This window comes from Carex rostrata, chromosome 23 (assembly GCF_964058835.1).
Source record: "Carex rostrata chromosome 23, lpCarRost1.2, whole genome shotgun sequence".
NCBI lineage: Eukaryota > Viridiplantae > Streptophyta > Magnoliopsida > Poales > Cyperaceae > Carex > Carex rostrata.
The window spans coordinates 4,837,837-4,863,151 of NC_135940.1; the positions used below are offsets into that span (position 1 = coordinate 4,837,837).

General features: G+C 35.8%; 4 protein-coding genes across 9 annotated transcripts; 2 read left to right on the forward strand and 2 right to left on the reverse strand.

Moving 5' to 3' along the window:
- The first annotated feature begins 822 nt into the window (after nucleotides 1-822).
- Nucleotides 823-3,680, forward strand: LOC144575102 (uncharacterized). The gene is made up of 6 exons (XM_078325219.1): nucleotides 823-1,319; nucleotides 1,523-1,616; nucleotides 2,023-2,141; nucleotides 2,229-2,294; nucleotides 2,517-2,576; nucleotides 3,315-3,680. Exons 1-6 carry the CDS (start codon nucleotides 993-995, stop codon nucleotides 3,366-3,368), a joined length of 720 nt encoding a protein of 239 aa, XP_078181345.1. The 5' UTR covers nucleotides 823-992; the 3' UTR covers nucleotides 3,369-3,680.
- A 6,847-nt stretch (nucleotides 3,681-10,527) lies between these two features.
- On the forward strand, nucleotides 10,528-14,473 carry LOC144574671 (scarecrow-like protein 34). 6 transcript variants are annotated; one of them, XR_013518273.1, is made up of 4 exons: nucleotides 10,528-10,826; nucleotides 11,478-12,740; nucleotides 12,865-14,143; nucleotides 14,222-14,473. XR_013518273.1 is itself a non-coding variant. In XM_078324683.1 (3 exons), exons 2-3 carry the CDS (start codon nucleotides 11,508-11,510, stop codon nucleotides 13,966-13,968), a joined length of 2,337 nt encoding a protein of 778 aa, XP_078180809.1. In that variant the 5' UTR covers nucleotides 10,698-10,826; nucleotides 11,478-11,507; the 3' UTR covers nucleotides 13,969-14,473. The 6 variants fall into 6 exon arrangements, 1 of the variants encoding a protein (XP_078180809.1); XR_013518277.1 differs by having other exon boundaries at nucleotides 10,698-10,826; nucleotides 14,229-14,473; XR_013518276.1 differs by having other exon boundaries at nucleotides 10,802-10,821; nucleotides 11,480-12,740.
- A 2,692-nt stretch (nucleotides 14,474-17,165) lies between these two features.
- Nucleotides 17,166-19,993, reverse strand: LOC144575136 (membrane protein insertion efficiency factor). The gene is made up of 4 exons (XM_078325256.1): nucleotides 19,753-19,993; nucleotides 19,593-19,664; nucleotides 19,351-19,491; nucleotides 17,166-17,534 (listed from the first exon to the last, which is right to left on the reverse strand). The coding sequence occupies exons 1-4, from the start codon at nucleotides 19,922-19,924 to the stop codon at nucleotides 17,470-17,472; spliced, it is 450 nt and encodes a 149-aa protein (XP_078181382.1). The 5' UTR covers nucleotides 19,925-19,993; the 3' UTR covers nucleotides 17,166-17,469.
- Nucleotides 19,994-20,157: 164 nt separating this feature from the next.
- Nucleotides 20,158-23,272, reverse strand: LOC144575089 (uncharacterized). Its single transcript, XM_078325209.1, has 11 exons — nucleotides 23,182-23,272; nucleotides 22,895-22,954; nucleotides 22,756-22,808; nucleotides 22,557-22,623; nucleotides 22,395-22,446; nucleotides 22,097-22,168; nucleotides 21,830-21,882; nucleotides 21,524-21,581; nucleotides 21,349-21,440; nucleotides 20,694-20,966; nucleotides 20,158-20,522 (listed from the first exon to the last, which is right to left on the reverse strand). Exons 2-11 carry the CDS (start codon nucleotides 22,934-22,936, stop codon nucleotides 20,364-20,366), a joined length of 921 nt encoding a protein of 306 aa, XP_078181335.1. The 5' UTR covers nucleotides 22,937-22,954; nucleotides 23,182-23,272; the 3' UTR covers nucleotides 20,158-20,363.
- Nucleotides 23,273-25,315: the final 2,043 nt, after the last annotated feature.

The window sequence follows — 25,315 nt, forward strand, 5'->3', positions numbered from 1 at the left end:
CATCCATGTACTAGAAATACGTCAGATTAATTCATTAGTTAATTTTTTAGCTACGAACAATTTGTTTAGTCTAGTTATTGAATAATGAGGAGGGTTCAAATGCCTCCATGTTTTTGTGCCTCCATCATGCCTCCATCTCTCTCCATCATTTTCAAAGTTCAAACAGTCGATCCGAACCGCTCAATCTAACCTCCATACTAAAATATGTTTGGAGACCAAATTTTATATTTTTAGGAATTTTTTTACTATTTTTTTAGATAGGTACAAAAATACTGTTTTTAGATGGTTCAGATTTACTGATTTTGTACCTATCTAAAAAAATAGTAAAAAAATTCCTAAAAATATAAAATTTGGTCTCCAAACATATTTTAGTATGGAGGTTAGATTGAGCGGTTCGGATCGACTGTTTGAACTTTGAAAATGATGGAGAGAGATGGAGGCATGATGAAGGCACAAAAACATGGAGGCATTTGAACCCTCCTCTTGAATAATATATGGTTATATCAAATACCTACCAAGTTTTCAAATAATAAAAAAAAAGGACATTTATCAAACACGTCTCAGATCCCGTCTTCCTTTAATCTGTTTGTATTGGAATGACCCTTGCATTGCTGCCATTGCATCCATGTACATGTATCACGCACGCTCTTTTGTAGGCCCAAAGGCTTCGGCCGTAGCTGATACGATATAATACATTATATTCGTTATAGGCCCAGCCCATATTCTACCAGACCCAGTAACAACCTACCATTCAAAGCCCAATGAGTTCCCGGCCCAACATACTCTTCGTCTCTCCTGTCCTCTCCTCTCTTTTTCTCTTCCAAATTATATTTTATGCCCCGCCCCAATTCTTCAATTCAGCTCGACGCCTTTTGATCAGAGAGCGCAAGAGCGACATGAATAAGACGTTCATTTAGATTTAGGTTTAACGTTACAGAGTTGTATTGATTTGATTGTCGGAGAAGGTGTAGTCAAGTCTACAATCAAATTAAATGGGATCAAATGATGATGCAATACAAATACCAATTGATGCTCTGGAGAGGCACCTCCTCTCCGGTTCGCCCTCTTTTTCAAAGAAAGAAAAAGATGAAGATGAAGAAGACGCGAGTATGGTACTGTACACCGCCTCTTTTGAAGAGATGGAAGAGAGGTTTATCAAGTATCAGACTGCCAAGTGGGTCCTCTATTCTCTGGTACTGATTCTGGCATGGGGTATAGGTCTTTTAATGCTACTCTATCTCCCCGTCAGAATCTATATCGCTAGGAAGGAGTTCAGGTCCAAGAAACTATACCTCACTCCTGATGCCATTATTTATAAGGTAGGTACTTCAACAGTTCTACAGTATTAGTACTGTTCGACAGTTCAGTGTCTTACGAGTTTCCGTGCAAACTTGTAAACACTGCCGTATGTTGTCGGACATAATCAATTGTAAGAGCCGGCTGTTACTGTATTTGTAATTTCTTCAAGGTGTGATACAAACATGAAAAGAATCACTAACCTTATGTAAGCAATTAATTCTAGGTATGCAGACCTCTAAGTATACCATGTTTTGGGGATCTGAAGAAAGAAAAGTACATAATTCTACCTTCAGTTGCTGGTGTCATTCTTGAACAAGGTAATGCAAGACGTGTTTCGTTTGTACCACATTTTTTTCTATGAGATATTTTGTTTCCCAAGTTGCATCCAGTAATATACTTTAAATACAAATAAGACCTGACATGTCCTGGCATTTGCACCTACAGAACTGCAAGACAATTTTTCTCCTACAAAATATAACTAAATACAATATTTCTGTTTGAGCTGTTTTCAAATTGTGTCCATTCATCATTTTTCATTAAATTTTGTTTGATACTGGGATTGCTATTCGCGAATAACCAAAAAAAAATTTTAGTTACATATTTGCAAATACGAGATATGCCGTGCAATATTTTCAACAAAAGAACAGAAAAAACACTAAAACCTGTGACATCTAAAAACCCTTTCCTTTACATTCCGTATTTGAAGTAATTCTTATTTTATAGGTTACATACAATCATACTTTGGATTATATTCAATCCGAATAGAATATAAAGGTGTAAGAAGACCTGCTAGTGATGATGTGAACATACAGGGGGTTGCAATTCCGGCTGATTTTCAGAAGGTACATTCTATTTTCCAACCCTTGAAAATACTGTTATACTCCAATTGTATAAATTTTTCATTTATAGATTTTTTTAATTTGTGATAGGCGGTTTTAACACAGCTTTCGAGTATCAGAAGCGAGCAATTAGGCAAACAGGCTTCTACTTCTTTGGTATAAGAATAAAACTGTTTGCTTTGTAATTTAAGTTTTGAACAAGCTAGTCTTGTTTTCCAAAAGGAATATTTGGTCCAAATTTTTATCTGATATTGGTTCTGTGTAGTCTATGAACAAGTTACTCTCACTTGTTAGTGAAACAAGTACAGAATGCAATTCTGTTCAATCAGTTCAAATTAGTAAAATATATTTTCTCAGAGATAGATAATATATTCACAGGAAGTTCCATCTGGAGATTTGATATTGCAAAAGCTTGATGAAGTTGAGGATTCTCTCAAGGTAATTATCTCCCTTCCTTCCCCCTACAAATACCTGGGTAGTCTTCTTATGGAATAATTTAATGTGTGCCACAAGACATCACTATCAAACATATACCAAAAGTATGCTTCTTAAAGAATGTTGAAAATACTGCTATAACCCTGTCCTTGTGAGAAAGGGGAGGTAGTACAGTTGGCTAGGAAAAATGTCCTAGAACTGTTGGTTACTCAAATGTCAAGAGTTCGATTCCCGCTCACAACTTCGCAGCCTTTGCGAATGTCCTCGTGAGTTCTCCAGAAAACACCCACATAGTTCCTTTTATTTTTATGCAGATTAGAAGATATTTCATGTTTTGTCAGATACTTGTATATTACTGTGTTTTGGATGTTTGTGCATGCCATTTCTAGATTTGCAGGAGATATATATATATCCATGATATTTGGACATTTTGCAAGGGCGCACATGAAATCGCCCCTCTTTTCCTGTTGATATTATGCATCCTACTCTATTTTTCTATTTGATTACCCGCTTTTCTTGACTTTGTGGTGATAGCACAGAATTGCACTTGAACCCCCTGGGTCCAATTCTATGGAGTTATTTTGGGGACTAAATTGTAATGAAGCTGCATCATTTGATTTTTATTTAAATAAATCTAAAATTAAGGTTTAAGGAAACACAGAAAATTAAAGCTTGTCCAACATCATAAGAATGTGAGGTGTTAATAGAAATTTGCTTTTTGTTTTTTGTTTTCCCTTGCAGAGGGTGCATGCGCTGATAGAGACAAGAGCACACAAATCTCAAACTCTTGATTAATATGGCACTTCATCAAATGGCAAGACAGTTGTTCTTAGGTTTTCATCAGATGCCACTGTATGCTGAGTTTTACAATTCAACGTTACTCAAGCATTTTCATTATAATTGTGTTATGTTTAGGTAGAGTCAACTAAAGTTTGCCTTCTTGAAGGAATATGTATATCTATTAGTTGAGGCAAGAGCATAGAGTGAAATGCATTTGTGGATGTGATAGCTTCTCCATTGAATGGTTTCAGAGATATTTGTGCAAGGAAATGGAATATGAATATCTGATTTGCTGGCATATGTATATATTTGTCCAGTTCGTTTCAGCTATAGTTTGTGTTTTATTTTTTATTTTTTATTTTTTATTTTTTATTTTTTATTTTTTGTTGCTTTTTGGAATCTTTTGTAGTTAAAATTAAGAGTTTTCTTTGCGCTTAACCAAAATGGTCATCACAGTTTGTAGGAGAACGCAGTTCCAATTAGTGTATTGAAATAGCCCGCGCGGGTCGGATCCGGACCGAACTGTCCGTGGTCCATACCCGTGGCCGGATTTGGAACAGATACACGGGTAATCCGGGTAGAGGTTAAAACAGGCTGGGATCGATTTTTTGAAAAAAAAAACCATAATAACTCGGACCGTGTCAAATCTGTACCCGCTCGAAGAGGACCGCCTACATGCCTACTTGCTTGCCCACACTCACCCACCCGTACCTGCCTGGACTCTCAAAAAATTCAAATTAAAAAAAAAGGTTTTAATTAATTTATATTTTATTATAACAAAAATTATTGATTTCAAAACTTCAAATATGCAATCATGTCAAATGAATTTTAGTTTAAATAATTTTGATTTATATTTTATTGGTTTAAAAAAAAGAAGGGGGGGGGGGGTTTCGGATTGGACCGGATCCGTATCCGCTGGAACCCTACTCTTTCATGGGTGAAAACTTAAAAGGGCAGGGAGATGATGGAGGAGCAGATGGGGAACAACTAGTCGGGTGCATAGTAACCATATTCGGGTTTAATTCGTGAATTAAACGTTTTTGGACTATAAACATATCAATCCGCGTATAATACAAGAATTGGCGAGTTAAACGTATAATTTGCGAATTATTCGCGTATTTACCAAATTCTACGAATTAAACACTGCTTTTACCAAAAAAAATCGTCACTGTCTTTCACAGCATCACTTGGTTTCTTTGAAAAACATTCATAGCGGGGTCCATCTCCCATGCATGACAGTAGCTTTTAAAAAAAAGTTATTCATACCGAATTCAATGTGAAATATTCCATAAATCTTCTATGTAAAATTTAATCTTTAAATTCGTAACATCTATTTTTTAAACCACGAATCATTTCCAAATTATATATGAATCACGAATTTTTGATTTCGTCGAACTGAATCCGAATAATTCATTTGTCACTGTGATCGGGTGGTGAGCGGGCAGCTCGTTCTGACCACGGTATTAGTGTATCCCCTCACCGACGAAGAGAATCCTCCCCGCTCACCGCACTTGGGTCTGCTCACCGCTCACCGCCTATCAACATTGGCTGTACGTCTACTGGGCCACTGCCCAATACAGGAGGCCTCAAGAGCTGGGTTTGGGCTGGCCCATCTGTCTACTTAATACTTCTACATTTTTCTAGACTTTTTGCTTTTGTTTTCTTCTGTCGCAGGTGTTCAAGCTTTCACTACTGGTTTCTCCAGTATATTCTCAGTTTAGCGGGAAGAACTCACCTGGCCCACCTGTCATCTCATATGGGCAGAGCAAGACGTTATTTAGTTAGCTAAATACGGCGTGTACTTTTTGTCTTTTCTTTCCGTTATGTAACCTGCTTTTTTGTAATCTATATTATGGTTAATGCAAGCCTACGGGTAATTTCGCCAAAAAAAAAATGTTAAATTTTATACTAAATTATATCATTTTTCACTCACTAAAGAAAATATATATTATAGAGGTTGTCTTTTACATTATAAATTATTTTTTATCTTTGTCAAAATTGTTGAGTTAATATATAATTGATGAGCCCCATTGATATGATATATGATGCCACAAACCTCATATAAATTAAGTCACGTGTTTTTTGTTGACGGGTTCAACAACACTGACTATGTTTAATTTGTGGATTAGTCTCCAAGAAAGAGATCAATTATTAATCTGCTAAAAAAATATATTAAAAGCAGTCTGTCTGCTTATTTTCAAGATGGGGATTCAACGGACGAACGCCACGAAACAAAGATAAAATAAAATAATACAAAGAAAACAAAAGGTGGAGAAAGGTGCTACACAAAGTGCCTTGGTCAAAGGTTGACTTCACTGCTTTTTAATGTTTTAAAAATTCAAGTATCCTTGTATTTTTACCGAGTCTTAGATGCTTCCGAAATTTTTATTAATGCCCTCAAAAAAAAGATAGCAAATATGTTTTCTGAGCTTAAATTTTTTTTTTAAAATACCATAACTGCCCCCACGTTAGGGTGATCAAGTAGTTTGCTATTTTTTTAGAAATCTTAATATTTTTATTTAATATGTATATTAATAATATTATATGACACTTATCCTAAATGAGTAGATTGTAATAATAGAGAGATTTTGTGCATTGTATAGAGAAATGTATGATACGTAATCAATTTAAAATAATATAAACGATCGACAAGAGCTAAGATGGTTACAGATAATGATCGTCTGGTCCTTTGCAAGGATCGGATTTTGTGTTGTTATATCAATTAGATTAGATTACTTTGAAGAGGCATTCTAATTTGTCATATTATATTGCAAATACTTGAACATCCGTCAGGCACCAATTGGAGACGTAAAATTGACAAATTCATATCCAAAGTTGCCAAAAAAAACAAAGGAAAGAGCCTCCAAACTTGAGTTGAAGTTTCCGATTAAGTTTTTTATTTTTATTTTTCGAACATGTAGAATACCAATTTTTATAGCAAACATTCATGCTATACACATTAAACATCTCTAAAAAAATATATATTTAGCTGACCGCCCCACAGTGGAACGGTTTGCTATATTTTTTTTAGCTGACCACCAATCATCTCCAATGGGTGGCTGACAATTGTTCAAGTATTTGCAATCTAATCTTATCGATGTAATATCACAGAATCTAATCCTTGCAAAGAATCAGACGATCATTATCTGTAATAATCGTCTTAGCTCTTGTCGATTGTTTATATTTTTTTTTTTAAATTGATTACGTATCATACATTTCTCTATGCAATGCACATAATTTCTCTATGATTATATTCTACTCATCTATGATAGGTGTCATATAATATACATATTAGATGAAAATATTAAGATTTAAAAAAAAAATAGCAAACCATCCCACAGTGGTGTGGTTTGATAAACATCTGTAAAAAAATTTAAAAAAATAAAAGAAAAAAATGACCGCCTAACATGAGGCGGTTATGATATTTTTAGAAAAATTTCAACCCAGAAAACATATTTGCTATTTTTATTTTGTGGGCATTAATAAAAAATTTCACAAATATTTTTTGTATTTCTGAAGACAAAATAATCTCAAGTGGATAATAAACTCTTGGTGCGTTTGGATGGAACAAGAATAGCACTATTCTTTTAAACTATTCGACGTTTGGATGGAGCATGAATAGCACTAACTTATTATTCTTTATTTGTCTTATATGTGTTAATTCACTATTCTACTGACTCAACTAAAAGTTAAGTTAGCTACTATTCTTAAATTTAAAATTAACTCTATTCTTGCTCTATTTCTTGTTTGATCCAAACGTACCGTGGAATATTGTATATTTACAATTTACATACCTTGACTATATTCAGAAAGGTACCATGTGGGATTAACAACAATTGAATGAACCAAATAAATAAATGGAGTAATAATTAACAAGCAAAATGATGCATTGTACCTGCCCTAGCTAGAGTACAAGACTAGAAGAAATATAATTGGATGAAATTGGAAAGCGACCTGCCCTTCAACTTTAATTGATGCAATAAATCGCTGGATTTTGTATTTCATTGATGCATTTATGGGTTCCCTGTGCTATTATATATTTTGGTCCGCCTATCTGGACTAACTACACTACTGTCCTTTTCGATCTTTTCATATATACACAATTACCCCTTCCTTTTTATGAAGCATAAAACATGCGTGATTGACTGTCCATTCGTACCATTTGAACAATTAAACAAAATCCAATCATTTACCTAATCTACTGCATCATGGGCTGATTCATAGAGAGTGAGGTTCAAATTTCAATGTTCTCTATTTTATTTTATTTTTTAATCTTGGTCCTAGCAATTTTGTACTTTGTTATCAATATATTTATTTATTTTATTACTGACCTTTATTGCGACAATTTTTTTAAAGAGTGTATTGATTTAATAACAATGTGATAATTTTTTATATCACTGTTGTATCAAGTAAGCTGTTTCTCCGACTTTTTCTGAAAAAATATTTATAGAAAGATATTAGATAGTTTAAATATGATAATTTTTATGAACATTTGTTGAAGACCTTTTAATGAAACATAACATGTAAGTTGCACAAGATTTCTTACGTAGAATTATAAAAGAGTTTATTTACACCTCAAAACACATCATCTTTAATTGAGAAGAGAAGAATTGAAATACATGAATCATGATAAAAAAAAAAAAAAATAAAGTCTAATCTTATCTCATGGGATTTTTCCTAGTAAAATTTTAATGAGCATATTCTTATGTAATTGACATATAAGAGGGAGTGTTATGAATATATTATAAATGTGTGGATATCATTTATTTTGTAACTTTCAATATTAATCCTCATTCACTTCCCCCACTACTCCACTATATCATTAGAATTCATATAACACTACTATTTGAAATTCATTTTCTTATTTATTATAATAATATTTACAATTTGTAACCTATAAATAGAGGCATTGTAATCTTGTATTGTACACACATGAAAAATATATGAATAAAGAAATAGCCATTATAATAGGTATTAGGATTTTAAGACTGTTTTAGTCTATTTAAACTGGAAATAATTAAATTAATGATAACTCGTCTTAAATACAGTTAAACGTTTTTAAAAATCTTATTGTAATGACAAAATTTATGACATATTCAATTTTAAACTGTGGTGGCAAAAATGAAATGCGGAATGAACACCTGAATTTTAGAGGAAGAACATTCATTTGTGTGTAATATATAGGAGCTGAGTTGTCTCAGTAAAATTGTTTTTAATGAAAATTTCCAATCAGTGAGGTATACAAGCATGAATCATTCTGCTCTCTCCCAAAATTTCACATAGAAGAAAAAGAAAAATCAATATGAAGAAAGAACATTTGAATACATGCATATGCTGATCTGCATGCATCTGAATTCCAGCCGTCAGAATAGCACAGCATAGATCCATTCCGTCTCCCGCGCTGGTCAACTTTGATGGTCTCCGATCCTATTTCTTTTTGTCGTGAACCAACACCGACCCCTACATTAATTGCTAGATCCAACGTCCAACACAGCCAACCTGGTCCCCACTTGCCAGTTATTACGGTGTTGACGCATACCCCAAGACCGCGTCCTTTTGTTTGTTCTCTTTTCCGGAGGTAGTCACTGACTGACTGGCTAAGTTACCTTACCCGGGTAAGTTAATCTAATCTTCTTTCTCAAGCCTACTCTCGCTTCGTGGGGCCCTCCACATTGTTTTCTTGAATGTTTTTATTTGTTAAAAAAATGAAAGAGAATCATATTATAGAATAAAGATATTCTCTCCAGTAGTTCTCTAAGAATCTCCCGGCCCAACTTGTTCTGACTAACAAAAGTAGTTATTAATTATTGACATTAATTAATCCGGGTACACCGTCGAGATCCGACGAAAAGAGCGTGGTGCACCGTCGAGATCCGGCGAGGAAAGAGTGGTGCACTGTCGAGATTCGACCGGGAGAACGTGGTGCATGCACCATTGGATGGGATTTATGTTAGCCCAGCGAAGGTTGTCAAAGTAGAATATATGAATATTTTATTTATTAGATATGAATACTTCTTGAAAGAGGGGTGAGAGAGATGAATCTGACTTTGAATTTTGAATTGTATAAATTATTTTGAACATGTATGAATACTTCGTAATCGTCAGTATGAATACTTCATTGTTTTAGATATGAATACTATATAGATTCGCTGTAATGGTCTCCAATCTTGGTAAATGTCGCTTTCAGACTGTTGCGGTCTCCAATTCAGGTTGTCACAAGACGCCAGCGGTCCCCCTGGTCGTTACTGGTTTCCAAGATTAATGATCCCCTCCTGACTATTATAGATAATAAGTATGAATATTATAAATTCGTAGATATGAATACTATATGTTTTGACTATTAATAAAATCGCGTTAACCTTGCTTTTTGGTGGTAATTAGCACGTGCGTGTCAGTTAGTGGTCCCTCGTTGTACTTTTTTTTGTCTTTTAGCGTAGGAGACAGATAGGTGACTGAATGAGGGATACTGTTAGTCGTTCCCAATAAACCATGTCTACCGAATTATAGCCACGTGCTACGCCCATGATTGGGCCACTCGAAAGACCGGGTCCCAGTAGCAGTATGCTGCTAGTATCCTGACTTCCTGAGCACTAGACTCATGACTCAAACTGGCGAATTCGTATCCTCTGAGATATCTCAAGCTTTGCGTGACTTTTTGGAAAATTCCAACCGTTAAATAGCCTCTGCACGAATCTCAAAGCACACATAATACTGACCCCCTACATCACCCCCGAATAGGCACCGGACACGTCGGTCACACAAAAGTTGAGATATCTCAGAGGATACGCACCCTCAAACTGGCTCCCTCGCTCCAGGCTCCAGACTAGAGCCGGTTACCCAGTCGCTCTAGAACCCGTATCCTCTCAGGTATTGCACAATTATTGCAGAGGATCACTTACTTTACGGTTTGAGATTAAATCTCAACCGGCTTGGGATTCGGGTCACTGTAGGGGCCCCATTTTTGTGCTTTGAGATTCGTGCCAAGTTAAAAAGTACGGTTCAGATCTAGTAATTGTAAAAGATTCCCTTATCAGGTATTGGAGAGGATGTGAATTCGTCGCTCTAATGATCTAAAAGACTAAAACAAAATCAATAACAGGCTGTAGCCGGTCACCCAGTCAAAAGACCGTTCGCTCAATGGAAGCGGCGCAGCTACCCGGAAAGTTCCAGTTCGGACAAATTCAATCAATTATCTCCTCCGGTTACGAGACAAGACCATCCTGGACGTGGTTTCGAATACGTGAGGTAAACCATTCATTTTAAATGCTTCTCTGGTCCCACACTTGCACGGAGGGCGGAGGGTATATGTTCGTTTTATCTAACTGGGCCTGGTGGCCCGGGTCTACATTAATTAATTATTCCGATGGATCATCGATCGATCTCGTTGTTTGTTGGGTATTAATACGTGTCTCTCCATTTTCTCATCCATTCGTTCTCTCTCTGCAGGAGGAGAGTTCTGAGGTCTGTGGTCAGGTACGCAACTGTTAATTATCTATCTGGTCTTAGTCTTACTTCAAACAAATATCATTCTATCTATCCGTCTCAAAATAGTTTTGTTTTCTTTTGTTTTCCCGGTCAAAACCATCGTACAAGTTACTATCGTTGGTGCTCAGCTTTGATTTTTACTTTTTATTTTGTTCTCTGGTGAGTGAATCGATTGAGTTTAATTAGTTCTGAATGAATGCAAAGGGATATTTAGTTTTTTTGTTCTTATGCTGTTGTTCATAACTTTCTGCTAGCTCCAATCCAATTTTTTGTGCTTATCTAATAATAATAATTGCATCTCAGGTTTAGATTGATATTTATTCTGATGCCTATCCTTTCTTAGGATGAATCTCCAACCTTTGAACATTTATCTAATTGCTATATGTCTTTCCCCTTTTGTTGATAGAAAGGATCTCCGCTTAAGTTGAGCAATTATGTCATTTCTCAAATTAATTTAATATAAGTCGCCGATATTTGTGTGCGTACATTCTTTTGGTATATTGCCCCAATTATTTTTGCAAATCTGTAACTTAACTGTATTTGAACTGAAACCGAATCCCTTTTCATTGTTGTCAATTTTTATCATACTTAATTGCTTGTCACACTAACACAAACATTTTTGTTCTTGAATTTTTATAGAGATAAAGAAAAGAAAAAAGTTTGAAGAAAATGGGGTCTCACATCCATGAAATACAAGGCCTAACCATTGACGATCTTGTGCAACCAGAAGCATTTTTAATTCAAAACAACTTCATACCATCTCCAAATGAAGCGGCCACCGACTCGTCTTCTTCCTCTTTTGCCCGTTCGTCTTCCAATTCCAATTCGACTAATTCCAGTACTCTAAGCCCGCCTTTGTCCTTCCAGGAACAAGACTCGACAGATGACTCTGTGATTTTCTCAGATTTCGTGTTCTCATACATAGACAGAATGCTGATGGAAGAGGAACGCTTCGATGGCCAGTACCACCCAGCCGATATGTTAGCCACCGAACAACAATTTTCATCGATCCTTGGCGGGGGTCCCACTGACGAGCCACCCCTCACCCAGTTCGTACCAGCTCAGCAAGTTGATTTGGTGCCAGTTCAGACTGCCGCCATAGACTGGCCGTCTGATTTTGCACATAACATGGGTGACAACAATCCCTATGATATCACCTCAAATGATCACAGCCTCTTCTATGGTGATGCGGACAATCTCATCAATTTTGATGCTTTTAATGGGTGGCAGCATGACTCGGTTGATTTGAATCAACTCAATAGCCAGCTTCTGTTTGCCAATACCAATTCTTTCTCTTCCTTATCTTCTCTCTCCCCCACCAGCACTGTAACTACTGATGCAAATACCACAACAAGTGCTAGTAATAAAACAGTAGAGGTGGGGTTGGAGGAATCTATGTTTCATAAAGGCCTAGAGGAAGCCCAAAAGTTTCTTCCAAAAGCAGCGAAACTGTTTATCGATGTTGAATCAACCGACTTCAATGTGACGCGGCATGAACCTGCCCCTCAGAGCAAAATCCAATTCCTGCCCACTATATTAGTAAAAGAAGAAGAGAATAACAGTAACAGTACTAAGAGCATTTCTCCAGAAGGTCAGCAAAGAGGGAGGAAACACCCGTACCGGGACAGGGACGAGGTGGAGAAGGAAGATGGTAGGAACAACAAGCAAGTCGCGTACATGGAAGAGGAAACCATCAGAGAAATGTTTGACAAAGTATTGCTTGGTGGCCAGGACAAATGTTTCAGGGACATCATGGCCTTGCGAGAGGCGAAGCATGACGAGCAGGTCCGAATTGCGGCTGAGACCCAGGCCAGCGCCTCCGGCAACACCAAGGGCCGTGGTAGGAGGAAGGCAGCCCGTGAGGTTGTTGATTTGCGCACTATTTTAATCCACTGTGCTCAGGTTTGCAATTTTACTATGGTCAAAAAGATGCCTATGCTTCATTTTGCCTCCTTTTTATGGAAATTCTTTGAACTTTTAAATTCTGTTATGACTTAAAACTTTCAAAATTTTAAAAATGTACCAGGCTGTCGCCACGGACGACAGACGAAGTGCCAATGAGCTTCTAAGGCAGATACGTCACTATGCTTCCCCAACTGGTGATGCAACTCAGCGATTGGCTCAGTGTTTTTCTGACGGACTCCAGGCCCGCTTGGCAGGGACCGGCAGCCACCTGTACCAGTCCCTTGTTGCAAAACGTACCTCGGCTGCAGAGCTGCTCAAGGCGTACCAGCTCTACATGGCTGCATGTCCATTCAAGAAAATCTCATTCTACTTTTCTAACCAGACCATCTTGGATGTGTCTGAGGGGGCCGAGAGAGTGCATATTATCGACTTCGGAATACATTATGGATTCCAATGGCCATGCCTATTGCAACGCCTGTCATCTCGTAAAGGTGGGCCACCTCATCTGAAGATTACGGGCATAGATCACCCTCAACCCGGTTTTCGGCCTGATGAGCGACTTCAAGAGACAGGGAGGCGTCTGAGCGATTATGCAGCACATTTTCATGTACCGTTTGAATACAAAGCAATTGCAGCCAAATGGGAGACCATCAAGGTGGAGAACATTGATATTGACCCAAATGAGGTTACCGTGGTCAATTGCCTCTTCAAGCTGAAAAATTTACCAGACGAGACCGTAACAACTGATAGCCCCAGAGATGTGGTGCTGAAACTTATACGGAAGATAAACCCACACGTGTTTGTTCATGGGATTGTTAATGGGTCGTATAGTGCCCCATTTTTTGTGACCCGTTTCCGGGAGGCGCTGTTTCATTACTCTGCCTTGTTTGACATGCTAGATGCAAATGTACCCAAGGAGGATGAGCACCGCCTGTTGATTGAGAGGGATTTGTTTGGCCGAAGTGCTTTGAATGTGATCGCGTGTGAAGGGTTGGAACGAGTAGAGAGACCCGAAACGTATAAACAATGGCAAGTGAGGGATATGCGGGCAGGGTTTAAGCAGCTTCCATTGAATGATGAGATAGTAACAAAGGCAAGAGAGAAGGTGAAGAAATGTTACCACAAAGATTTTGTGGTGGATGCGGATCATGGGTGGTTGCTTCAAGGTTGGAAAGGGCGTATTGTGTACGGTATGTCTACATGGAAGGCTAGAGGCTTGCCATAGATTGCCTGTCTTCTATACATACAGCAGGAACGGGCCTTTGTGTATGTACAAGTACTGTACAAGAACTTATTAATACTATATATGATATTTTGCTGTGTATGGAAATCCTCTATGGCTATACCCCTTCTGGGTTTGTAGTGAAGTTCTGCCAAGACCAATGGATGATGACGACGAGGTAATTTTCTAGTTTGTTTGTTGTTTTTCTTTCTTTGAAAATAGCTACGAATTTGAGATATTTTGGTTTTTTGTTTAGGCTGTAGAATAAAGACGAACGAGATTAGAGATGGAGGAAAGGGGGTTACACCCACGGCAAAGTTATATTTAGATCACCTTTAATTGTTTTCCTTTGGTTTTGTTTTTGGTGTTGTGATGTTGTGTAGATTAATTTGTAGCTTGGAACAGACAGTTGCTTAACTATAGTTAGATGAGGTACCTGTACTCAAATTTTGTGGGTGGTTTTCGTGTGATTTAGATGTATAATTAACAAGCTTCTAAATAGCGTTTATAGCGGTGTAGCGGGGAGACAAAAAAAAAAGCTTTAGCGAATAGCGGAGCTATAGCGAAAGCTATTATAAATAGCGTTTTTTTATTTCAAAAATTATATTTTATATTTCTACTAATAGTAAAAAGAGTGATGCTTCTATGGACATAAGGGCCTATTTGTAAAATGAATATATTTTTATTTTCAAAGTTCAAACAGCCGATCCGAACCGTTCATCTTGTTCTCCATATTAATATATCTTTGGAGACCAAATTTTACATTTTTCTGAATTTATTTACTATTTATTAAGATGGGTATAAAAAATATCAAATTTAGACCATTGAATTTTGTACCCATCTTAATAAATAGTAAAAAAAATCAGAAAAATGTAAAATTTGGTCTCCAAGCACATATTAATATGGAGAACAAGATGAACGGTTCGGATCGACTGTTTGAACTTTAAAAATAAAAATATGTTCATTTTACAAATAGGTCCTTATGTCCATAGAAGGCTTTGCCTAGTAAAAATGTCTCATCAAGAAAAAAAATATCAAATTAATTAAGAAGTTCTAATATTATTCATATTAAACCAATACAAAGTTCAAATTGTCATTCAAAATATTCCTAATTCAAAAACTATCGATATATTTTATATTCAAAATATACCACTACCATATATTAATGCATGATACAAAATTTAATTGATATAGCGGTATAGCCCGCACATGTTCCATTGTATTTATATAGCTTAATAAAGTAAAAAAAAAACCAATCTAGATATTAAGGCCCATTAAAATTGCAAAATCATGTTTTTAGAAAAAAAAAATTGCAAAATCATAACCCATGTAGCATAGCGGACCGCTATAGCGGTCGTAGCTTGATTAGCGCAGTTTTAACCCGTAGCTTAGCTTTCTGGGTCCAAAACCGCTATAGCGGCGCTATAGCTAGCTATTTAGAAGCTTGATAATTAATGTATATTCACGCACCCATCAGATGTTTTCTTAATTCTCAAGTCGTGTTTTGCCTCTCACAGTTTCGCGGCGACTCTACTGATTTTTCGAATAATTTATAATAATAATCAATTAAGGAGAGAATACTCTGGATGTGGTACCCCATGCGTGGTCCCGAACCAGATCAAAGAATCAAATTAACATTAGGAAAACAGCAGCTTCTGCCAAGGTATAAAAAAAGCAGAAACCCAATTGGAAGTTTGGAACCAATCATAGCATATTATCATTACTACCGGAAAGAACGACAATTAACTAAAGCTCAAAAGACTACAAAATCGGCATAAAAATCGCAAGGCACATTGCACGAGCAGATGGTTCAATGTATCAAGGATCCAAAATTTCTTTGGCATTAAATAATTAGATTCATGCTCCTCTGGTTCTCCTGAAGGAACATTTAGAGGCAGAGGCCGAGTCAAAATTTGTTTCTTCACTACGATTATTTTATTTTTATGGTGTTGCTGCGTTTCCTCTGCTTTAACTCAAAAAGGAATCTTTTGAGGTGATAGATCTCAACCATCTGATTTTAAATGGAGTTAATTTGGCCGCTGCTTATTATATAGAGAGCCCTTTAATATTAGCGCGGATCTACTTTGTATGAATCTTAAAACAAATCGGATGATCAAGACTCATTAACTCAAAAAATTCCCTTCTGAATTAATAGTGAACTAGAATTTTATAGAAACAAAGTAATTTGCAAAAGGATACTGGTCCAAGCCGGCTAAAATTACAAGAGAAAATGGGACCACAGGCCAGAAGCGTCTACATTCATTCGTAGATGTACTTAACAACTACTATAATTATAAAATTATAATTATATATATATTGAAATTGGATAAATTTCATCATAGATCACTGAACTTTGCTTTTTGTAACAAACTAGTCACTCAAGATTGATTTGTATCTCAGTAGCCATTCAACTTTCAATTTATTTCAACCTTGTCACTTCCCAATTATTTTTGTATAAAATAATAATTAAGTATAAGGTGACAGCCTATTTATCATATTAGATAAATTATGTATCTTATTTTCAAAGTATTTCTCACCCACTTTCCTTCTTTCTTCCAACCCGTTTCTATCATTCTATCTACAATATTCTTCCATGGTGAAAAGTTTGTTTATTTACGCAAATATGGGTAACTTGTTTGTGTGCAATGTTTTTGCTGGATATGTACACAAAAGGTGAGATTGTTGGCCGGTGCCGCAAGTTGTTCAATGAAATACTCGTTAGAGATTGGATTTCTGGTGCACGTTGATTTCAGGTCTCTCAAATTATGGGTATTATGTTGAATCCTTTCAGCTATTTAGATTGATGTGTCACAGTGGTTCTATGCTGAATTGTTTTGTGATATCTTATGTTTTAAAAGCTTGTGCCAATATGAGAATCGAAGAACTGGTTCAAATAATTCATGGGTTTGTAGTTAAATTGACTCTTGCTTTTGACCCACTTGTGGAGATGAGTTTGTTGATTCATAAGCTAAATGTGGTGATCTAAGGGAAGTACACAAGCTGTTCTTCCATGGTGAAAAGCTTGTTTTAGCGAGAGGCATTGGATGGCTGGAAAAAAAATAAAGGCAAAAGTAGAAAGAAAAGGTAAGTGGGTGAAAAATACTTCATGTCCCCAAAAAAAGTAATATAAATTATCAAATATGATGAATAGGCTACCACGTCATATTCTATTATTATTTTATACCAAAATAGTTGGAGAGTGACTAGGTTGAAACAAATTTGGAAGTTCAATAGCTATCAAGATACAAATCAAACTAGAGTGACCAATTTGTTATAAAGAGCAAAGTTTAGTGATCTGACGAAATTAACCCATTGAAATTTAATTGAATTGAATTTTTCTTCAAAACTTATTATATAGTCTAGCCCCTTCATAAAATACTAAATGTTTACTCGTAGCATCTGCTCAATATTTTTTTTCAATTCCGCCGCTGCCACATGCCCCAGGAAAAGATTGAAGATAAACAGTGCTTATATACATGCATATAGCCAGTATTTTTGTTCAACTTAAAGATCAGACGGGGGTTCTCTCCCTTCACCGAACCACCGTGGCGGGTCAAACCCAGATCCACCTGAAATGGAAAACAACTTATTTATATTTTTACTACCTGGTTGATGAAAGAAACACGACAGCGTAATATAAATAATCATGTCCAAAAAAATTGCTAAAATATGAAGATTCCTGTGTGTGAGAGAAATAATTAGCACGACGATTAAATTAACTATTTCTATTCACAGATTCTCGCTTATTGCACCACACTGTCTCTTTCATTATCCTTTCTTCCCCCTCGATAATGCAAGCAACATGGTAATATAATAATGGCTATATCTGTCTTGCTAAACAAGCCTAACAATGAAATAACAAAAGGAAGTGGCGCAATTGACCGACATATATAACTTTTGATGGCCAGAACAAAAACTAATTGCACCTACAGTTCTACAAGAGACAATAAGTTGCTTTGCTTTAACAGAACTAACAAAATATATTAAACAAGCTCTATCTAGACCATAGAGGAAAACAAGAATTATTCTCATCTAAACTCAATTTCCAAAAGTTTCTTATATCCCCCCACCCCACCCCAGAAAGAAAAGACAAATACAGAAAAGTAATTTTTATTAAAATGCCCCTCCTAAAGTGGTAATCAAGTTAATATTGGTTGAGCTTGAATATCATTGCCTCAGGCCTGGAAAAAACTCTTCCAGTACCAATCCCTAGTAAGTTCCCATATTACTATTCACATATTTGATCAGGTTCCAGGTTCAGGCAACTTATTAAATAGGTACGAGTTTCAACCCTTGTATCAAGCGGTATGTCCTGAATCATTTTGTGTTCATCACTTTTCGATGGGCTTGTTAGTAAAAAAAATGTTTTTTGCTTTTCTTTTTATTTAATATTGCAACTGCAAGGAAATGATGAATTTGGAATGAGGTACTTGTTAACAGACTCGAGTAGTCAATATTGTGGGAAAAGAACAGTATTGATGCAGGAATTTTTTTTCAGAAGACACAGCTACTCGGAATTTTCCAAAATGCCTAGCTTACTATTATTAGAATTTGAGCCATTGACAAATCTTAAAACAAATAAGCACAACTCTTGCATTGATGTTTGTATGATTTATGGATCAATGCAAAAGAATTAGTCAGCCGATACTTGCTGTTTTGAAATAAAATCCAAATCCGAATAGGCAATTTAACAAGCTGTGTGTGACTGACTGACTGACTGACTGCACGGAACTGTAATATCATATAATGACAATTATTGACATAGTCTTGACAATTCTTTCACTAGATTATTCCAAAAGGCAGGGTTAGATGAAGAAAATTTAACTCTGCCTGTGTAATTTCTGCACAACCTGTCCCAAGCCAAGCCAGGATAAAGGATGGGGGTCGTGGTAAGGCGTGACGACCCAACGGTTAAACAACAGCCTATTTATGGAAAGACTCCGATTGGGTTTCATTTCTAGCCTACCCCAACTTGTTTGGGACTAAAGGCTTGGTGGTGGTTGTTGTGGCAGGGTTAGATGAGGAAAATTGCAGATGCAAAACTTCGACAAAGGACAGACATTAAAGAAGAATTACTGAAGACTATTTTATATTTAGCCCTCAAATAGAACCTTAACTCTCATATTTCAGTTGGGTTCAGGTTATGCATGACACCTATGTCCTTTCATATAGTAAAAGCTTCTTAGTATTTTTTTTCTTTAGTAAATTTCTTATCCCATACTTTAAAAACTGATGGTGTGTAATTTGTCACGGCCAAGATTTGAAGAAAGTTGGACATTTAAAGAAGGTCGTCAGCAGAAACAAATGAAATATTGTAAATTTGGGGTCAAAAGGACACCGGTACAAGTACAAGCAAGGCATCGTTATTGGACATAGAAAAGTTACCAAAAGGATTGCAGCGGCAGATGCGCCAAACAGTGAGCACGGAGCCTTTGACAAAACCGTATTTTTTATATGCATCCATGGAATATTGACTACATGTGGGTACGTAGCGACAGCTTCTGGGAAGCAAAGGAGAAATCTCTCCTGTTATAAAAATGAAAAATATATATATATGGAAGTGAAGGTGGATAATGTAACGAAGGTAAACTACAAATAATGATAATACAAGTGAAGGGAAGGGTTACTCTTGTAAAAGATAAGCAGGGAAAGGGCAACTTTGACACCTAAATCCTGCACCTCCTCCTCCTCCTCTGGAACTGTATGTAAAAAGTGGAAACAAACAGCTATAACAAATGCTGGGGTAAATAAAATAAAATATCGAAACTAGTAGCAAGTAACCCTAACCCTGATATTGGTTGCGCGAAGCAGCAGAGAAGTGAAGCGGCAGACGTCGTCTTTCTCGGAGTTTTGGTCGAAAAGAAGAAGGAGATAGGGTTGACAGTGAGAGGAGGAGGATGCGACGAGGCGGAGGAGGAGAAAAAACAGACACCATCGCCGTCGCCGTCGCCGTCGCCATAGCCCTTTTCTAAGTCCAATTAAATTGTGTTTTGGGCTTTTTGTAAATAAATAAAGGCCTCTTCAGTTCAGGCTGTTCAGTTGGAACTACTGAGACTAGCCGACCCATATCAAATTCTGTTTTGTGTTTTGGGATGATATGTTTTGTGTTTTGGGAGGAAGTCAGGTGCTTATCATAAATTAAATCATCATCTGCATATCATAAACCATTTCTCATATATTCACAAAACTAACTTTAAGAACACAGGAAATCGACATTTATAAATAATGAATTAATCCTCAACAAATTTAATAACCTCGCACCTCTTCAATCGCAAACCCATGAAATCAAACTTTATTATTACAAGTTCCCTATTCTTTCACTAGTGACAAATGAATGAATTAGAAAAAAAAAACCTTTTTCTTTTCAATACTAATCTTACTATTACATAAGACAAAAATTATTTGGTATTCACTTCTGTAGAATCCAACATGGAATCAACGTCTGGAATTACAATAGCACGTTCCTTCCCGAGCTGGCCGATAACACAACATTGCTTCTCTTTCAAATTAACAACCGCCACATCTTGACTGAATTTGCATTCTGACCCTGGATAAACCTGAAAGCAAATTCGAGAAATAAATTTGTTACACAGATAACAACCAGGGCTGGCATAGCCCAAGTAATTTGTTTTCTTTTTTTAGTGAATAAATAAAAAAGCAACTCTGCAACAAAATAACAAAAATCAATTTGGAATCTGATGCAAAACGTTATTTGGGTCTAAACGCACATCAAAGAGATTTTCTCCAAACTTCATCTTTACTTTCCCACTTTTATACACAAGCAATTTCCCCATATAGCCTGCTGACAATTCCCTTAGCTTGCACCCCTTCTTTGCACCCCTCAAACTGCTGGCCGCCGTATCCTTCTTTGCACCCCTCGAACTGCTGGCCTCCGTATCCTTCTTTGCACTGCTCGAACTGCTGCCCCCCATATCAGGCTTAGACAGAGGTAACATGGCTGGCAACTGAAAGAAGATCATTTGCGGGATGTCACTCTTTATCTGCAATAACGATTGAGTTTGTTAAAACAAGAATGTGTATATAGTTACCCCAATTTCATCAATACCCTGCAAAAAAGAGAATAACCTTTAATTTTTCATTCTCTCTCTCTCTCTATCCCCCCCCTCCCCCCCTCCCCGCCACACACACACACCAAAACAAAATAAACAAAATCTATATTGTGTCTGTATACACAAAAGAGAGAAAAAGGATAACATGCACAACTTTTCTAAATATATTGAAAAATGGTATGGCATGGCATTTTCTTATATTAATAGTTCATTAAAGAATCTAATTTTACTGGGATGCACAGGATAGTTAGCAGTTAATTTGCAGGACAGCACTTGAGATTTTTCATACATTTAAAAAAGAAAAGAAACGTACACTCAAGCCAAGTTTGGAGGCTGGATCTAACTCAGTCCCAAACGCGAAAGAACTAGCAATTGACCCACCAAATTCCTCCTCGTTAAGTATTTCTACAAGGACAAAATTCAAGAACCTAAGGATAAGTAAACACAAAATACACAATATAATTTTTTTTAAAAATTAGATCAAGTACTTGGATCTCTTCTATCTTCTCTCAAAGGAAGTGTGATGGGATAGTTTGAATTATCATCCTGCACAACAAAAATATAGTATTATATTATGGCTGCAAAGCCTGCAATAGATAATTATATATTGACTTTACATTCGGATCAATTGGAGGAACACCTTGCAAAATCCAAGGAAAATAAAATCAAATGGATGAGGACATAAATATTAAGTGCATTGATGGCACTAACAAATTGAAACCTGATGACTGGTTGCTGGTATTGTAAATGTAATCATTGCTGAATATATTCAGGTTTTGTGAATATATACTCACCCAAGGAAATTCGTATTCTTTTTCTTCTTTATCTATTTTAGAGGATGAAAAACCTGAATAAAACATTAAAAAAAAAAAAAAGATGAACATAAAAGAAGAAAAGATTATTTTGGTTAGATATTACAAACACCTGCACCCTGGATGGAAGAAAATTGAACAATTTATAAACCAGATATGGCTTGGTAAGGATGACAATTAAGGAACTATGCTACATTATCTAATTCATCAATGATTGCAATTGCAAACTAGGCTTTTGTGAATCTTTACCAGTAAAAGATCCAGAAGCACCAAAAGTCGTATAAGAAGTTGTTGCTCCAAATGCAATTTGCTCCACGTTAGCTGAATTAATGACGATCACAACAAGTTAGCTCTCAGTGTAACTAGGACCGTCTAGGTCTATTTTACAATTATGATATGATGATATGGAGTTTCTTTCAGGATTATCTTGAAAAATTTCCTTTGCCAGAACATTATTGCACTGCAACAATAAAATATTGTACCTTGTACTCTTCAATACTGCCTGTCAAAAGCATATGTTAATCACACATTAAGGACGGGGCATTACCTTTTACCTTTTCCTCTGTCTTTGGCATTCTCCTGCCGAAGCCAGCATTGTTCTGACATAAAAAAAAAAAAAATAAACCCTTATTATTGGATAAAAAATAATTTGATGCCTATTTTCGAACCTCGAGCAATATTTTTGGTAGAAAAATGAGAAAGTAAGAACCTTGGCCATTTTAATGTGCTGAAGCAAATCTGTGTCTATAGGCTCCTCCTTGATATTAGTCGGTTCTCTGAAACAATTACAAAACAAAATTTAACACAAATAACTAGAAAAAAACAGTATTTAAACTAAAACAGAAAAAAAAAAAAACAAAAACAAAAACAAAAAAACAAACAAAAGAGCTTTTATTGGTCTACATCACATTTTGGGTACTGTAGGCTTCTTCTGAGTAGGTCTTTTAGGAGCAAATTTCATCTGTGAGAATACATTAATTAGATATTAGAAATGATAAAGCATGACCACTTCATATAAAATCAATGAAAGAAGCAAAAAGGAATAACCTTATTTTTAGAGGCAGGTTTAGTATCTGTTTCTTTCTTCATCTTCAGGATCCAAGATAACTAACTAGATAGATAAAAAGAAATGCAAACAATATTATAAGAGAAATGATCGGATTATGATGTAAATATGTAATTGTAAATTGATGTAGATAGGGTTTAACTTTGAATCGATCACGCACCCAAGCAAATTTGCAGTAATTATGGTGTAAGTTAGGGATTGATGAAGACGATTAATAAATGAAAAATAACAGCAAAGAAAGGAGGAAAGAGAACGAAGAGAGGCTGACTGCCTGACTGTAGAGAGCGGGAGAACGGCGGCAGGGGCGGGAGGGAGCGACAAACGAAGAGAACTGTTTGTTATTCGTGAGGAATGGCGATGGAGAGTTGAAGTTTTTTATTTAGAACATTGTTTTTATTTCCTGTTAAGAATGCACAACCCCTGAGCACTGGGCCCTGGCCCAGCCCAAGACTTTCATACACAAATAATGCCATCCTCCTCTCCAAATCCAACCCAATTAATCAAAGTATTTAGATACGGATATTGTACTTTATACGATACGGATTTGATGATGCGTTAATTTTCAAAAATATAGAATACAACACAGTTTTTGTATATATTATTTTTTATTATTTTAATTATATTATTAATTTAACACTTGTATTACAACACGATTTTTTTTTATAATTTTGCAATGCAATATGTATACACTTACAGTACCCAAATTTATAAAAACACCACCATTGATCACCATATGATACAGAACACTAACATAAACTCTAACATAATCTATTGCAACTTGTTTCTCTTTCATTTGACATAGGAACTATGTTTCTGGTTTTTTTTTTTTTTTTTTTTAGTTCAAGTTTAAATGAAAAACACTAACATAAATTCAATAAAAAAAGAACAAGAATTAGTCAAAATTGAGAACAAATTATTGTTGTGTATAATAACAAAAACGCATGTCCAAATGCTGAGTAGCCTACAAATCTATACACCTACCTGAAATTAAAACTAATTCCGTCCTGTAATCATAATCATCACGAGGCAAAAATAAATCGAGGCAAATTCAAAATATTACCCTTTTTAGTCTATTGGCCTAAACTCTATTTTTTATTAGGTTATTAGGTGCACCCATGTGTCGTGCGATGCGAGGTAAAAGGGACCCATACATGCCACATTTTGTGGCGTTTCACTGACAGGTGGTATCGCTTGCACAGAACCGCACGAGTAGCCACACTGTGCATCAGTTTGTACTTGGCTATAGACGATCTCAGTAAAAGGAGCTGAGTATCTTAGAATTGCCATTGCGGCGCTTTGCCTCCCTTAAAAAGAACCTTTTAACCCACATGACTCACTAATTTTTAATCTCACTGCATTACATCAAAAAAAAAAAAAAATTAATCTCACTGCAATTAATCAAAACTAAAGTTTGCCAAACACAATTACCATGTCAAAGAAAGAGCAAACTATACCAAGATAAGTGTCTTATTTATTAGTTATTATATAAAATTATGGGTGGTGATGGCCCCTTTTTACAATAATACCTAGTTTAATTGGGGTAATCGGCAGTATGCATCACTCTTACCTGCATTGTCTATCCAGGGTAGGCTGCGCGCCTTTCCGTGAATCCATTTCTATTTAATCTTTATATTTGTCAAAAATAAAAATGTAAGAAGTGTCTAAAGTAATTTTTTGAATAATTATTTGAATCTCCGCAACAACCTTTCTTTAATGATGTACTATGGTTTCCTTTCTTAGTCCCGCACTTATTCCTGTATCAACTTTCATAGACATAAATACTAGAAAGATAAAATATTAAATTTAAAAATTAAGATATTAATACTTTTATGCGTAACTTGTTTTGATCATTTATTTTTCAGTCCTCTAATTGTCTCCACGTCAACACTCCTCTAATAAAGTAATAGGAACCCTGTATCTCTGCATCAATATTATCCAATCGTCCATGTGTTAACATTCCTCTAATAAAAATAATTGACCTCATCAGTATAAATACTTCAATACATGGGTATAAATATTTTCAATATTTGATATTAATACTTTAAGACGTCATCCAGTGTCATATTAAAAAATACTTGCACGACGAGGTATAAATACCTGCGTAACGATGAGCCTGAAAGTACATCATCATGAGTCGCATTTAATAGAGAAATTACGAAGAAGACGTTTATGATTTTAAATTCACAAAATTCCTCACAAATCGTCAAAAATATGGATGAAATTGAACGGAAAAAAAAAACACATCTTAAAAACTTGTATGGCCCTCCTGTGTAGTTTGAGCCATCTCCCACATGCATGTTTTTATAGTGCATGTACGTTTGGGAGATTTAATTGAGAAGACAATTATTTACGTAAAAATTGTTTACCTCATAAAGATACATAATTCCGTACAAAAGTATAAA

Bases quoted from the DNA above. Each gene is read 5' to 3' on its own strand.
- LOC144575102 (XM_078325219.1), top strand. From the start codon at position 993: ATGGGATCAAATGATGATGCAATACAAATACCAATTGATGCTCTGGAG. The intron at 1,320-1,522 runs GTAGGTACTTCA...AATTAATTCTAG, and splicing joins CTGATGCCATTATTTATAAG to GTATGCAGACCTCTAAGTAT. The intron at 2,142-2,228 runs GTACATTCTATT...AATTTGTGATAG, and splicing joins TTCCGGCTGATTTTCAGAAG to GCGGTTTTAACACAGCTTTC.
- LOC144574671 (XM_078324683.1), top strand. From the start codon at position 11,508: ATGGGGTCTCACATCCATGAAATACAAGGCCTAACCATTGACGATCTT. The intron at 12,741-12,864 runs GTTTGCAATTTT...AAAATGTACCAG, and splicing joins TTTTAATCCACTGTGCTCAG to GCTGTCGCCACGGACGACAG.
- LOC144575136 (XM_078325256.1), bottom strand. From the start codon at position 19,924: ATGGCGACGGCGACGGCGACGGCGATGGTGTCTGTTTTTTCTCCTCCT. The intron at 19,665-19,752 runs GTTAGGGTTACT...TTTTACATACAG, and splicing joins TTCGCGCAACCAATATCAGG to TTCCAGAGGAGGAGGAGGAG. The intron at 19,492-19,592 runs GTAACCCTTCCC...TTTTTATAACAG, and splicing joins CCTGCTTATCTTTTACAAGA to GAGAGATTTCTCCTTTGCTT.
- LOC144575089 (XM_078325209.1), bottom strand. From the start codon at position 22,936: ATGAAGAAAGAAACAGATACTAAACCTGCCTCTAAAAATAAG. The intron at 22,809-22,894 runs GTTATTCCTTTT...GTATTCTCACAG, and splicing joins AACCTGCCTCTAAAAATAAG to ATGAAATTTGCTCCTAAAAG. The intron at 22,169-22,394 runs GTAATGCCCCGT...TCATTAATTCAG, and splicing joins GACAGAGGAAAAGGTAAAAG to CTAACGTGGAGCAAATTGCA.